The sequence below is a fragment of the Gymnoscopelus braueri genome (assembly GCF_963280865.1).
Source record: "Gymnoscopelus braueri genome assembly, chromosome: 18".
Taxonomy (NCBI): domain Eukaryota; kingdom Metazoa; phylum Chordata; class Actinopteri; order Myctophiformes; family Myctophidae; genus Gymnoscopelus; species Gymnoscopelus braueri.
Window position 1 is genome coordinate 30,582,720 of NC_137618.1, and position 14,093 is coordinate 30,596,812.

At 41.4% G+C, this 14,093-nt stretch overlaps 1 protein-coding gene across 5 annotated transcripts in view; it reads right to left on the minus strand.

Annotated features, from left to right (window-relative positions):
- Nucleotides 1–14,093, minus strand: part of clasp1a (cytoplasmic linker associated protein 1a) — an 81,781-nt gene that overhangs the window by 16,620 nt on the left and 51,068 nt on the right. For 2 of the 5 annotated variants that reach the window (XM_080456585.1, XM_080456583.1), the window contains exons 22-29: nucleotides 13,814–13,978; nucleotides 11,575–11,637; nucleotides 8,196–8,299; nucleotides 5,990–6,237; nucleotides 5,408–5,471; nucleotides 3,994–4,157; nucleotides 3,715–3,793; nucleotides 3,423–3,566 (exon numbers count right to left, since the gene is read on the minus strand). In XM_080456585.1, the coding sequence (XP_080312711.1) occupies nucleotides 3,423–3,566; nucleotides 3,715–3,793; nucleotides 3,994–4,157; nucleotides 5,408–5,471; nucleotides 5,990–6,237; nucleotides 8,196–8,299; nucleotides 11,575–11,637; nucleotides 13,814–13,978 (1,031 nt within the window). Of the gene's footprint in view, nucleotides 1–1,194; nucleotides 1,285–3,422; nucleotides 3,567–3,714; nucleotides 3,794–3,993; nucleotides 4,158–5,407; nucleotides 5,472–5,989; nucleotides 6,238–8,195; nucleotides 8,300–11,574; nucleotides 11,638–13,813; nucleotides 13,979–14,093 lie in introns of all 5 variants that reach the window. The other 3 variants (XM_080456586.1, XM_080456584.1, XM_080456582.1) reach the window with 2 other exon arrangements.

Consider the following 14,093-nt stretch of genomic DNA (forward strand, 5'->3'; position numbering starts at 1 on the left):
ATTTAGAAATTTGATAGAAAATGCCATGGTCAAATGAAAATTACATGTGATATGGAAGGAAAAGATGAACAAACTAAAGCAAACACATACAAAACCGTTTAATCTTACAATAAAACAACAACAACAGCATGCCATTTTGGTATCAAAGCCCTGGGCAGCTACATTTTAAAATTTAGCTGAATTTTGTTTTTAAAATCTGTCCAACGTTTACCTTGTACTTGTACAGGTTGTAGCCAATCATGCAAGACAAAATAAGTAGTAAAAATTGTGTTTAAAAAAAAAATACTTCTAGAACCAAGGAAACCGCATGACATCTCTGCTTCACACCTGGTACACTACACTCCTACAACAAGTAAAGACCGTTGAGACTTCAAAGATGCAGTCAGTGAAAAGGTATTAAAATGGAGAACAATCAACGAATCCTTTGTCGAGTGTGTCCTTTTGACATGCAAGTGAGGACACGGACACACACACACACCATTTTGAGAGGTACTTAATATGTAAGACCTAAGAACCAAACTGCTTTCAATCTGACATGATTTTTCAAAGGCAGACATTTCCAGTGGAAGTAGAGTTGCATCGTCCCAAAAGCTTGAGCCAAGTTAATGATCCAGGCAGATTTAGACAAACTACTGTATCTACTGTATAGAACATGCATTACGTTTTACAGTTTCAACTAAGTTTGGCATTAACTTATATTATTACCCTTTATTATGATATTTTACTACTATCTGTAGTAAGTGCATTGAAGATTTACAAAGACTGATTCTTGTACAAAACCAAAGTCAACAACATGCAGGTGAATGTGAGGCTGTTAAGGCGAGTCAAAACAGACACAATGTGTTAGGCACATAGCAGAGAAAACGGCATTCATCATCAGCATCCATTCATACAAGAGCAACAAATCATTACTGCACTTCTTTCAAAGGTTAGGCTAAATCTCTAACCGGTTACATAACAGACTAAACCATTTGGCTGGCAATCAACCCTTGAGTTAGGACACTGTTTCCTGGGGTTATTACAGCAAACGAGCATTAAAAAAAAAGATAAGAGAGTTGAGTGAGAGGTGCCAAAACTGCAGTTTTCACAGGTAGCAGTTAGACAGTGGTTGGGTGAGCTAGCAAAACGGGCACGGCAGGGCGTTGCGTGCTCGGTGCATGGTGACTGTCCGTCGGAGGGAGGGGCGGAGTCTACCTGCTGCTTACACCTCTCTTCCTGGTTATCGTCGACGGGCACGGTGGCTGCAGCAGCAGCCAGCTCCTCGCTCACCCAGCTATGAAGCGTCTGGGGCAGCGGCAGGGCAGAATGACTCATGTTAACCACTTAAAGGGACTACACCATGAATTTTAACTTTTCCTTCTTTTTTGTGTGTTTTTGGTCTCCCCTACCTTTCTTCTATCCCAAAAAATACCCCAGTTTGAACACTCAGGCTTTCACAGCATATCTGGGGTTTTCTGTAAATTGGTCTCAAAACAGACCAAACTGATTTTCACCCGAATGTGACGTCACGTTCGGTACAATCCCTCCCGTTTTTGCAGTTCCAACAAAAAAAAAAGAAGAAAAAAATTAAAATTTTTTTTTTACTTTTTCCACACAGAACCAGGAGATAACATGCATACAAACTGGCTCAATAGTGCCCCGTGCCAAACAGGACAATGTGGTATTGCAGGTGAAAGTGCTTTATAAGCCAGAGAGAAGTTAGTTGGAATGAGTATATCTGAGGCTTGATTTAGGCTCAAACCTTTTGAAAAACGTTTGAGGGACATAAACAATATAATATTAAATATTAAATATATATTTTAAATTCATGGTGTAGATCCTTTAAACCCTCTAGTCTTAGAGAAACGGACTTGAGTTACAACTGCTCTCTGACCACTTTTTTCAGTCTATGGGCCCTATTTTCGCCGGTGCCTTACCCATTATCCCTAAACTTCTTTGCCATTTTGTACTATTTTTTAAAACATTTTCAAACAGTTCAACTAGCCGATCTACATCATTTTAAAAATAGTAAAAAATGGTAAAGAAGTTTAGGGATACTGGGTAAGGCACCGGCGAAAATAGGGCCCTATATGCCAAATCTCTTTGCAAAAAATAGCAGATCTACAAGCTCAAAACACGTTGCGTTACAACGCGTTTTGAGCTTGTAGATCTGCTATTTTTGGCGAATGTTCCCCCCACAATATGGATGCTGGGGTTCAAGTGGTTAAAGCTGGTCACACTACTGACCTTTCATACTGTTGACACACAGTGGTGGAAGTACCACACAGATTTTTCCCTCTGATCAAAATATGCTTACAGTAGCAAACGTAAAAGCAATTATTATGCATAACGGCCCATTTCACAATCATATTGGAATGTAATTAGTAATGCATTAATGTGTTCATCACTTTAATGTTACAACTGGTAAAGGTGGGGCTGATTTTATTTACTTGCTGGGTAGATTAACCTAAATATCATCATGTATCATTTGATGTATGTTTTGTATTAAAAATCAAAATCTGCAAAGTAACAGTAACCGTAATATTGTAGTAGTGGAATAAAAAAGTACAATATTTGCCTCTGAGATGTGGTGCAGTAGAAAGAAGTAAAAAAGCATCAGAAAAGAAAATAAATACTACGGTAAAAGTAACCCACCTGGCTAGGAGAAACCTCTCAAACAATCATAAGGACAGGACACAGTCAAACACCTTTCAACTTTCCCCTGAAACACCGCCCCCCCAGCCCCACCCTCAAGTTTGAAAAGTAGGTGAATGACTTCATTTGGAAGGACAGTATTGGAAAAACAAACAGCCAGAGGAACGGCGGTAGAGAACAGATAGAAGATAATGGTCTGGTGGAGCCAAGGCCGTTCGCAAAGGAACAGGACTATTATCAAAGTTTACAACTGTCGCTGAATAAACACTACAGCCATGGGAACGAACCAGTGCTGATATAGAGTGTAGACAGACATACGTCTGCGTCTGTGCTCGGCTGCTTAGCCACTTGAACCCTAGCATCCCGTCCGTCCATCTGTCTGCCTGTCCAACCGACGGACAACATGAAAACATAATACCACAGCCATGGCTGTCTGCCAAGCGGAGGCATAAAATATTTCTACATCACAGATTATTGCATAACCCCAAGTAATGAGGTCTGTGTGCAGTTAGCTTAGCAATTACCTCCTTTAAGAGATTTATTATAATACAACGGCATAAAGACATGTGTTAACTCGCTTGCTGAGCATTAAATCATGTTTAATATTCATCTATAATAAGTCTGCTTTCCTGGCACCTCAGCTGACAAGAAGTGTACTACCTTGGTGGCATCAGAGCTGACAGGAACTCTACCTTGGTGACATCTGAGGTGACAGGAAGTCTACCTTGATGATGTCAGAGGTGACAGGAAGTGTACCGTGGTGACATCAGAGGTGACAGGATGCCTACCTTCCTGACTTCAGAGCTCTTGGGTTCCGTGGTCCAGGTGATGATACGAGACACGGCCAGACGAGTCTCACTGGAGTTCACGAAGTCTGTGGGATCCATCTGACGCACCAGTGACTCAATGTACTTCAAAATGGCCACCTTCACCTACACACACACACACACACACACACACACACACACACACACACACACAGTACTGTATATAGTACTATAGTTCACACTTTACTGTACAGTATCATAGTAATATTGTTCTGTACTATACATTGTACAGTATAGTAATATGGTGGTCTACCTTGAGATTGGGGGTTTGCGTCTGGTCTACAATGAACCTCATCAGGATGTTGAACTGCTGGTCGAAGGGGAACGACTCCCTGGAAAAGAAAGAGGGAGTAGAATCGATCAGAAAGGAAACAGGACCTGGTTAACTGAGAGTAGAAGTGGGGCGGAGCTTCCTGTCTCATCTCTCTGTGATGCAACCAGCTCGAACGTGCATGGTTTTCCAGTGTTTACCTGTCTTGTGCAAGACCTCAATGTTTTTTTTTTATTATATCTATTTTCATATGTATTGTACCTGGTGATGTCCAGAGCCTTCTGAACCTTGGCCTGCACAGAGCCCAGAAGGTCAGCGCCCATCTTCTTCAGTAGCTGGGTCAACAGGACAAAGAGCCAGTCCTGCAGGTCCTCTCTGTGCACTGTGACGAAGTCCACCAGCGTCTCCAGGAACATACTGAACACCTAGGAACACACAGGGTCAATGAACCTCCACGTTCCCCTGTCCAGCTGGCAGGAACAGCAGCCTGGATGATCATCACACTCAGGTCATCAGATCAAACTAGTGCCTTATTTATACATGGTTGCACACCGGTGTCGTACACCAAAAGATTGCTCACAACGCTGTGGGCTCGTAGATCACCTATTTTTGGTGAACGATACCGGTCTGAGCACGCAATCACCTAGTACTTCTAGACCAGTGGTTCTCAAAGTGGGGTCCAGGGACCGCCAGAGGTCCTTGAGGGGGTTCCAAACAATTATTACGTGTACATGTAAGTAAATACAACTAAAGAACGTACAAGAATGTCTATCTTGAGCAGTTTCACTATTATTTCTAGATACCTACAGTAAATAGACAAAAGGAATTCTGGACCAAAATGACAGACCATATCGGACCAAATCATGTCTAACAAGAAATTATGCAGATCTCAGGATACACATGGTGTGGCTACAATGTAGATCGGCCATGCTTAGATTGGGGTCTCAGAGATAGAAATCATATCAATGGGGGTCCGTGACATAATGCATAGCAAATTGGGGGTCATTGAAATCAAAAAGGTTGAGAATCACTGGTCTAGACCTTCCAGAGTCAGGTAGTACTCTGTGAGTTGTTTCGTGTTAACTCATTCAGTGCCAATGAAATAAAAAAATTATTGCAAACTGTGCCAGCCAAAAATACATAGTAAAAATAAAAGTGCTCAGGAGCCGAGATACAGCTTTTTTCAGTAATAAGTTAAACAAGAAGTGAATGGAGCAGCAAATCTTCAAATGATGATATCTTGGGTTCTGAATGTTTTTAATAAAAAAAACATTGCGGCACTCAATGAGTTAAGTAAAGACAAAAGTATTATATTTGAACTGCTTCTAAAAGAAAGAAAATAGAAAATAATACAATTACATGAATACCTCTCCAACATACAGTACACATAAACTGAAATACAACTGAAAACAGTTCATGCTAGTCTTGTCTAGTCAGTAATGTTTGATAATGTTTTAAAATTCACACTTACTCGCTGCAGTTAAATCCACACCAAGTGAGACCATGCAACAACAAGAGATATACAGTTAGTTTCAAACAGACAACAGCCATTTTATTACTTAATAACATCATGCGTCTTATATTACTGTCAAACTCAAGCCGTACAGTAAATTGTATGAACCTCTTGGTTTAGAAAAAAATACACATCTGTCCTTAGATCAGTTCAAGTCAGTACCTTGCTGTGTGGATCTGCAAACATCCTGGTGAAGATCTCACAAAGTCTCTTCAATTCCACTCGGCTGTAAGCAACAAAAACATACAAGACCAGAAGTCAGAGGGTCTGGTATCGACCTCAAATTGGGGTCCAGGGACCCTCAGGGTTCCTTGAAGGCCTTAACAGGTCCGTAACTCTGAAAGCGTACAAATGGAACCAAACTGACCCATAAGGGTCTGTTTCGTACGCTCTCAGAGTAATGGGGGTCCCTTGAAATTAAAATGTTTGAGAACCACTGCCCTACCACCCAATCTACTATGAATCACCCTATTCAATGGAAAGGAATTACATCCAAATGTCTCCATTCTATGGAGTGGAATTGTACTCTTTCCATTGAATGAGGTGATTCATAGTACATCGGCTGGCCTTACAGTACCTAGCAGTGTTCCTAACGAACTCAATTGGTTAAAAAAATATCATATCAACATGTACCTGTATTTAAAACACTTTCCATTGTTCATTTGATGTGAACCCTGTTCATTGTGACTTTGCAGCTTTCCAGCTGCCTTCTTTAGCAGACAATACAGACAGTGTACAGCTTACCTGAGTATTCTCTGGCTCTTGAGAAGATTCTGGAGACCCAGTAAACCCTCCTTCCTCTCAGACCAGTTGGAACTGGCGCAGTGGTTGAGGACCTCGGCCACGTCCTCCGTCTGGCGGAGGTAGTGGGGGATGCCTCCGTTCCGGGAGCTGTACGACCTCTCTGAGCAGGCGCTGGACGCGTCGCTGTTAGCGCCGTCGTCGTCCGAGTACATCCCCGGAGACTCATACCGCCGCCTCAAAGGCTTCCTCTGTGGACAGACAGGGACACAGGGACAATGCTGTGAGGTTTAGGGCAGGTTAATGATGGAGCTGCGTTGTTGAGGCAGTGTGGCTGTAGAAACGTTGGTTTCTTTTTTGATTGCTTGATAGAATACTTTATTAACAGTTTGCAAAGACAAGCACAGGGAAGTACAGTTCAATACAAGGTCTGTTAAGAGGATTTTAAACCCAAGAAAGCACTATGGCTTGTTTTTCATTGGGGTCCTTTGTACTCAATTCATCAAATTATTTCGTGTTATCTGTCTCTCTCGTCCTTAATAAATGTTTTTGGCACGGAAGCAACGAGTGCTGCACACTTTTGGTAGCCCAATTAGTTTTCAAATAACTAATTGGGCTACCATAGAAAGTGTCCCAACAAAGCTCCTATTGCCATTCAGTAGTCATGCAGTATGTGGACACTGTACTGTAGCTTTCTTTGTGCTATTCAATTTGAAAAGGCAATTTCCCAAATATAATTGGAAGAAATAATTACTTTTTTCTGTTGATCAGAGATCATTAGTAAGCAAAGATCTTGATTATAAATGCAATGAAATGGTTGGAACTGTAAAGGAAAACCGTGTCCCATTGCTCTGATGTGAGGAGATCAATAATATAGTGTGGCAAAAAAAAACTATGTCGTCGGTGTATTTTTGTACAAAATGTTGATGTCGCAAAACATTGATGTCACGCTGTCATTTAACATCATTGAGTGTACGGAATGTACCGTATATTAGAACAATGGGATTTAGGTTGAAAATAGGCAACGTTTTCCCGTTAACAATAAAATCAACATTTCAATTTGATATAGGGTACGTTCACACAATATGATGCGCAACTGAAGCAATCGCCTCCCATTCGCTTCCATTCTATGCAAGCTAAGGGGTGGAGCTTCCGGCTCCATAGCAAAATCACATCCCGTGCTGGCACGTGGAGTTCAACTTTGCAAGATAAAAACAAAGCATCAACATATACTCTGCATGTACGCGTGCGCCACCTACGCACAAAACATATACAGAATATATATACAAAATTAGATAGGCTCAAATATGATTAAAAGCCAGGGAGAATGAGTGAGTCTTAAGTAAGGATGTATGCATGTGTTGGCCACTCCCCTGCCATCATGCTGTGTGGCCGTACCCTTACAAAAAATATCAGCAAATCTGAATCATGACTTAAAACAATGAAGAACAACACACAAACACAATGGGTACATGATGCAAAAACTAAAACAACATTCAAGGTGAAACTAAAGAAGGTGGGAGGGATTTGATGAAGCTGCCAGTCAGAGGGATGAGGTTCTGTGACCACGATGTGAGAGCAAACTGGACTACTACCTTATTCCTGGAGTCTCCTAATAGCTGAGATGGTAACAGAAAACCCAGAGGAGAAGAGGAGAGAGGGATGGTGATTCAACACAGATCAAGTACACCACCATTTTGGGAGAACACATTCACTAGGCTGTCCGATCATGTTTCAAGGAGAGACTTTTCATTCCAAACAAACAGCTTATATTACTAATTAAATAAAGGGTGAGTTCGGAAATATGCTCTGAGAGTGCTGGAGTGCACCCCAGGTGCTCTCTGGTTGTTTGGAAATTCAGAGCACCTGAACAATGGAGGAGAAGTCATTACAAAATGTCACGGTTGCAGCTTGTCTTGTATTCAACATGCATAACTGGTATAATAATCATGTTTATACATAGGATGAATTAATATTCATTTGAATAAATATTCAAACTTGAAAATGGCAACGTTAGTTATATTTATCTAGTCTGCCCGTTCGTAAATTACCGTAACTGATATCAGAGCGCTCTATGATTTCAAAAGCAGAGTGCTCTGAATTCGGTGCAGATTCTCTGAGCGTAGTTCGCACTCAAAATGGACTGCATGTTCATATCGCTTTTTCGACAAGCCAGTAGCCTACAGTATAACAGCTTCTAGTGACTCACCAGAGCATCGGCCACTGCAGCCTCCACCTCGGTACCGGTATTGAGAACCCGCATGGCGTTGACGGACGCTGAGATTCTAGCCTGATGGATCAAACCGTATCGATCTGCACGAGGGGGGGGTAGGGAGAAGAGGGTGGACAGACACAATGAGGTAAGTAGAGTTCAGAGACAGCAACAAAGAGGACCGCAATAACTTACCTTAATAGAGACCAGAGAGGCTCTTCTCAGTGAACGTACAGCACAGGAACCATAGTGGCATTGTGACTTCTAGTATTATTATTTTTTTACTACATTTAGAGTATAACCAATATTTTTTTACCACTTCTTTCTCCAAATTTAGTCATGCCAATTAACCTTCGCCACACATTTATTTGTTGCCACTGCTGTTGTACCCGACTGGCTCACCTGCCGGTGAGGAGCCCCCATCGGACCTTTTGCACTGTGTGACTTCCAACCTGCCGTTATTTATTTTGGGCATGTACATTTAAAACAACGTATTTAAGATTTTCAACTTTTTCACAAATCTCAGATCTACAAGCTCTGGGGTGAGTCTTGTAGATTGGCTATTGTCACTACTCATCGTACAACGAGGTATACAGGGCTTAAGTGGCTAATAGAAACAAGAGGCTCTTCTCAGTGAACACATTTCAACACAATGACATATGAAGGGATAAAAGATGCTCGAGAAAAGAAAAGAACTGCAAATCTCCAAACATCAGAAGCAAAATGACCAGAAATCAACACCTAAAGGAAAGGATAAGAGGGAAAACTAACAGCTCCATCCAGGTAGTGAACCAATGATCCAGAGAGGAAAGAAACCACGTTTCATTAACTTCACAAGCATGGGTGCATGCAAACGAAATGACTCACATACTCATGTAGGAAAAACAACACTCAACCACGAATAATTTTACTTGTAAATGTAAATATAGCAACAGCACAGATCACAGGCTGCCAGGTCATTTGTGATTTGATTCATCAAATTTTCAGCAGCAAACATCAACAACAACAACAACAACAACAACAAAATGAATCTGGTCTGAGATCAAACACACTGCAGACAATTCACAGTTCCAGTGAATTTCACTGAGAAATGTAATTAATTATTAATGGGCCACTGACAAAAAACATTTACTCCAGGATTGACGACTGAGCAGATGAGCACAAAATGTCTGTTAAAACATGCTAAACGAACAGCTAGGTGAAAGGATAAACTAGGGTTGCCAACTACCTGAAATTCAAAGAAAAGACACCCAGCTGGGCATCCCTTATTTCCAAGAAAAACGCCCAGAAATAGGGTTAAATTCTCACTGTATATATGTACAGCTTTTGTATATTATGTTAACCACTTGAACCCCAACATCCATATCCTGGAACAGAGATTTTCTGCAAAGATTTGGTCTAAACAGAAAAAAGCAGTCCAAGAACAGAGACAACTCAGGTCCAGTTCACTAGTAAGTCTAGGGTTTAATTTGACAACCTGTATTATAGTATATGCAGTGGTGGAAAGTAACTAAGTACATTTACTCAAGTACTGTACGTTCAAGTACAATTTTGAGGTACTTTTACTTTACTGGAGTATTTCCAATTGTCTATACTTTTACTTCTACTCCACTACATCTCAGAGGCAAATATTGTACTTTTACTCCACTACAATTATTTGAAAACTTTAGTTACTAGTTACTTTTCAGATATAAATTATTACATTATGAAACATACATTAACCACTTTAGCCCTGTTTTATACATAGGCTATTTGAAAATAGCCGATCTTGTAGATCTGCTATTTTCAAACATTTTAGTACTTTAACTTTTGGTACTTTAAGTACATTTTGATACCAATACTTTTGTACTTTTAGTAAAACATTTGAGCACTTTTTCCACCATATGTATATAAGCCGTTTGAACTTGTAAGACGTGTGTCATTGATTGATGCCCAAACATAAGGAACAAAGTGTGTCCCTTATCAGTTCAATAAGGAACACGTCTTTTACTTTCCAAATAAGGGACAATTCCTTATTTCAAGGGACAGTAGGCAACCCTAGCTGTTGTTGCTAAGTGTTTATCCTATCTTATTATCGGCTAAAAGAATGGCTAAATGAACAGCTAAACAAAGAATGACTAAAATAACAGCTGAAGACCTTAGAGCTGCCTTTGATACCGTTGACATCTCATCCTATTACAGAGACTATAATATTTAATTGGCATTAAAGGAACTGTGTTATGCTTGTTTAAATTCTAGTTTTCAAATCTATTTAAGTTTTTACCCATTATAATATAATGAATCCTCCATGTGTGCAAACGTTTTACATGGCATTCCAATACTATTCGCCGTTTCCTTTAAGGTAATATTATTAGGAAACACTCCAGACTTTTGAATTGTTATGCAGATTATTATATTCTCAATGAAGCCCATAGGTGCCAATGATTAAACCAATCAATAAACTAACCTTCAAGAATGTCTTATGGACAAAGACATGGCTGATCCGCAATTTTCTGCAACTAAACTCAGACAAAATAGAAGCTATTGTGCTTGACCCTAAATACCCTAGCAACACATTATCTAATGATATACCTACTCTGGATGGCATTACCCTGGCCTTTAACTCCATCATAAGGAATCTGGGAGTTAGCTTTCATCAGTATAGGCCTTTCAACTCACACATGAAACACATTTCAAGGACTGGCTTTTTCCATCTACAGTTATGGAACATTGCAAAAATCAGGCACACCCCATCTAAAAGAATTGCAGAAAAACGTAGTCCACGCATTTAACACAAGACTGGATTATTGCAATTGCTTATTATCAGCCTGACTCGATAAGTCTCTAAAGACTCCAGAATACTGCTGCATAGAGATAAAAATGTCTCCCATAATTAGCTCTGCTCTATCTCTCTGTAAAATCCACCTCACCTACAAAGGCATTGATGGTCAGCTACTATCATATTTTAAAGCGTTCATTCTTGTGCCTTGTACACATGCTAAAACACTGTGTTCCCAGTATACAGGCTAATCTCTGGTTCCAAGAACCTCCAAAAAAGTAGAATGGGAGGCAGAGCAGCCTGTAATTCCATTCACCTGGTGTATCAAGCAAATCTAAACTAGTCTGATACATTTACAGCTAGAATGAAAACCAGCAGTAGACCAGATGAAAACCAGATGAAAACCAGAAATAAACTAGGTCAAAACCAGCAGTAGAGAATGTCCTCGGGTAATGCCGGACAGGGACAGAAGATGGACTGTGTTCTGTACGGAGGCATGCTGGTATGTACACACACACAACGGGGGGGCAAAACGTAACAGGAGCACAAGAGAACAGTGGGACATGGGGGGGGGGGCATGGTGGATGGGGTTTTGTAGTGTCTGGTCATGCAGGTCACCTGTCTGGCCATGGGGGTCCGCTGTGGAGAGAGCACTGGTGGAACGGGAGTGGCGTCGAGAGGCTGTCGGACAGGAGGAGGAGGGGAAGAGGGGAGGAAGAGGAGGGGCAAGGGAGGAGGAGGAGGAGAAGACAGGAAGGTTGGGGTGACACCCCAGACCCTGGGGGTCAGTGACGAGCTACTAGGTTAAACAACGACCTTGAATATTTCTTAAGAGAGGCCTTTTTTCACACTGCTGAGCTAATCAGGGAAATCACTCTAACTCACAGATATTGTTTCATACCTGCTACTTGGATTGGACTTGATTTGGACATGTTATATGCAACGACTCTTAGAGCAGGTTCAGATTAGCTTGGATATCTTTTCTCGTCCCAGCTGCCTAATGGATTTAGGCTAGGGAGGTATGTCAGTGCATGGAGCGACTATACTGTACACTGGAACCAAACCAGACGGTACAGACGTTAACATCACCTGTTAATGATGGTACGAACGTAAACATCAGCTGGTATTGACGGTACTGACTTACGGTAACATCAGCTGGTATGAAGCCTTTGGTAACAGACCACTAAACACAGTTCACCACGATACTAACTACACTGACAGCACAACCATAAACACAGTGACATGTTCCTTCTGTGTAGATCTGACTAGTAATGATGTCACATCACAAGAACTGTTGCAGCGTGCATTCACTGGATCTGACAGATTCTCTGTCCCTTCCAGGACCATCCACAACTTTCATCACGATATCACGTCACAGCATTTCAATCTCATATGCAAGTACATTCACGGATAAGTCAAAACATCAACTTAGAACAATGCAGCAGACGTACTGTCTCCGGACGTTAGTGCATGCAGAGAGACACACAAGGAGCAGAGGAGGATGCTGGTATATTTCTGTCGGTACAATAGTAACTTCCAAATGGAAACCAGGTGTTCTCCAAGCCGTGTGGATGCTCGAATACACACAGCTTTAAATCTTTTCTATTTTTCTTTTTGATTAATGTTTGGTTTTATTTCATTTTCTTAACTTTTTTTTGTTCCCTCTCTCTCTCTCTCTGATGTTTCTTTGTTAACTCCCAAAGATAAAGCTGCAATCTGGAACTTATTTTAATGAATAAAACGTCATTTTAATCATGTTATGGTAGAGTATTGTTAATACAATATAACTACTGTAGTACATCTGTAGTGGTTGGAGGAGGTGCTCTCCCTACTCTTCCACTGAAACATTTTAGACCCCGGTGTCAGGTAGGACACCTACTGGTTGACAAGTAGTACTGCCTGAAGATCATAAGACTGGGCAGTAGTTGTTTGGCTTACCACCAGGGAGACCCGGGTTCAAATCCCAGGTGTTAGATCTGCAACTACGTTCCTCTCCGCCGGGAGAGCAAATCAAAATAACATTTAACCCATTCAATCCGGGAACCCATCTCTGACATTTTAGATTCCTTTGGCTATTGAAAAATAACAGATATACAAGCTCATAGCTTGTAGATCTGTTATTTATTTATTTTTTCGTGAAAATTTGTGCAAATCTTTCAATATATATGTCAAATGTCTCAACACATGTCTTCATTTTTCTGAAAAACTATTGTTGCTGTATCAGTAGACTGGAGGAGCCAGCCCTATCGAAGGTCTTGAAGGGCGGATCCAAAGCCTTGCGCTCGGTACCAGCGCTTCTTCCTATTGCTTCACCAATCTATGTCCCCGCCTCCCCTCCCCCCCCCGGCCTGTGCACGGAACACGCTGACGTCACCAAATTTAGAGCGACGCCCCTCTGCACTCTGATTGGTTAGGAGATAACAAGGTTTAGAAACCACAGTTCCTGCAAGGTTCCCCCAGGCTTTTTTTCTTTAAAAAAAAAAAAAGGCATGGGTTTCCGAGGCTACTGTATCAGTGGTGCTCAAACTTTTTCTTGTAAAGGACCCCCCTAAATTATATGTTTTTAGCCGCCGACCCCCATCAAAATGTTTAGTTCCAGGGACCCCCGCAGAAGAATAGATTTGAGTTACACATTTTGGCTTAAAAATATATATTCAAAGATTTGCACAAATCTTCTTGATTTTTCAAAAATAGCAGAACAAGCGAGTGCTGCGATATGAGCTTGCATATCAGCTATTTTTGAACAGAAATCTTAAAATGACACAGATGCGTTCCCAGATGGAATGGCTTAATTAAATTCTAAATAAAGGTTAACTGACTGACTGGCTGACTGACTGGCTGACATGTTGCTACTCACCCAGGGGAGTGAAGCCCCGGGCGGGGCTGGTGTCCCGGCTGCTCTCGCGACTGGTGTCGCGACTGCAGCCCTGACTCATGCTGGGACGCGGGATGCGACTCCGGCCGGCTAGCGAGCGGCATGGGGAGGAGGCAGCAGGGAGAAGAGATTTACCATACAGCCTGGCTGAGGAGGAGCGCATGTTAGAGAGATGGTGAAACACACAGCCTGGCTGTCAGGAGGAGCAACAACAACACGTTAAAAGAGGAGGTTCATATCAAACACACAGCCTGGATGTCAG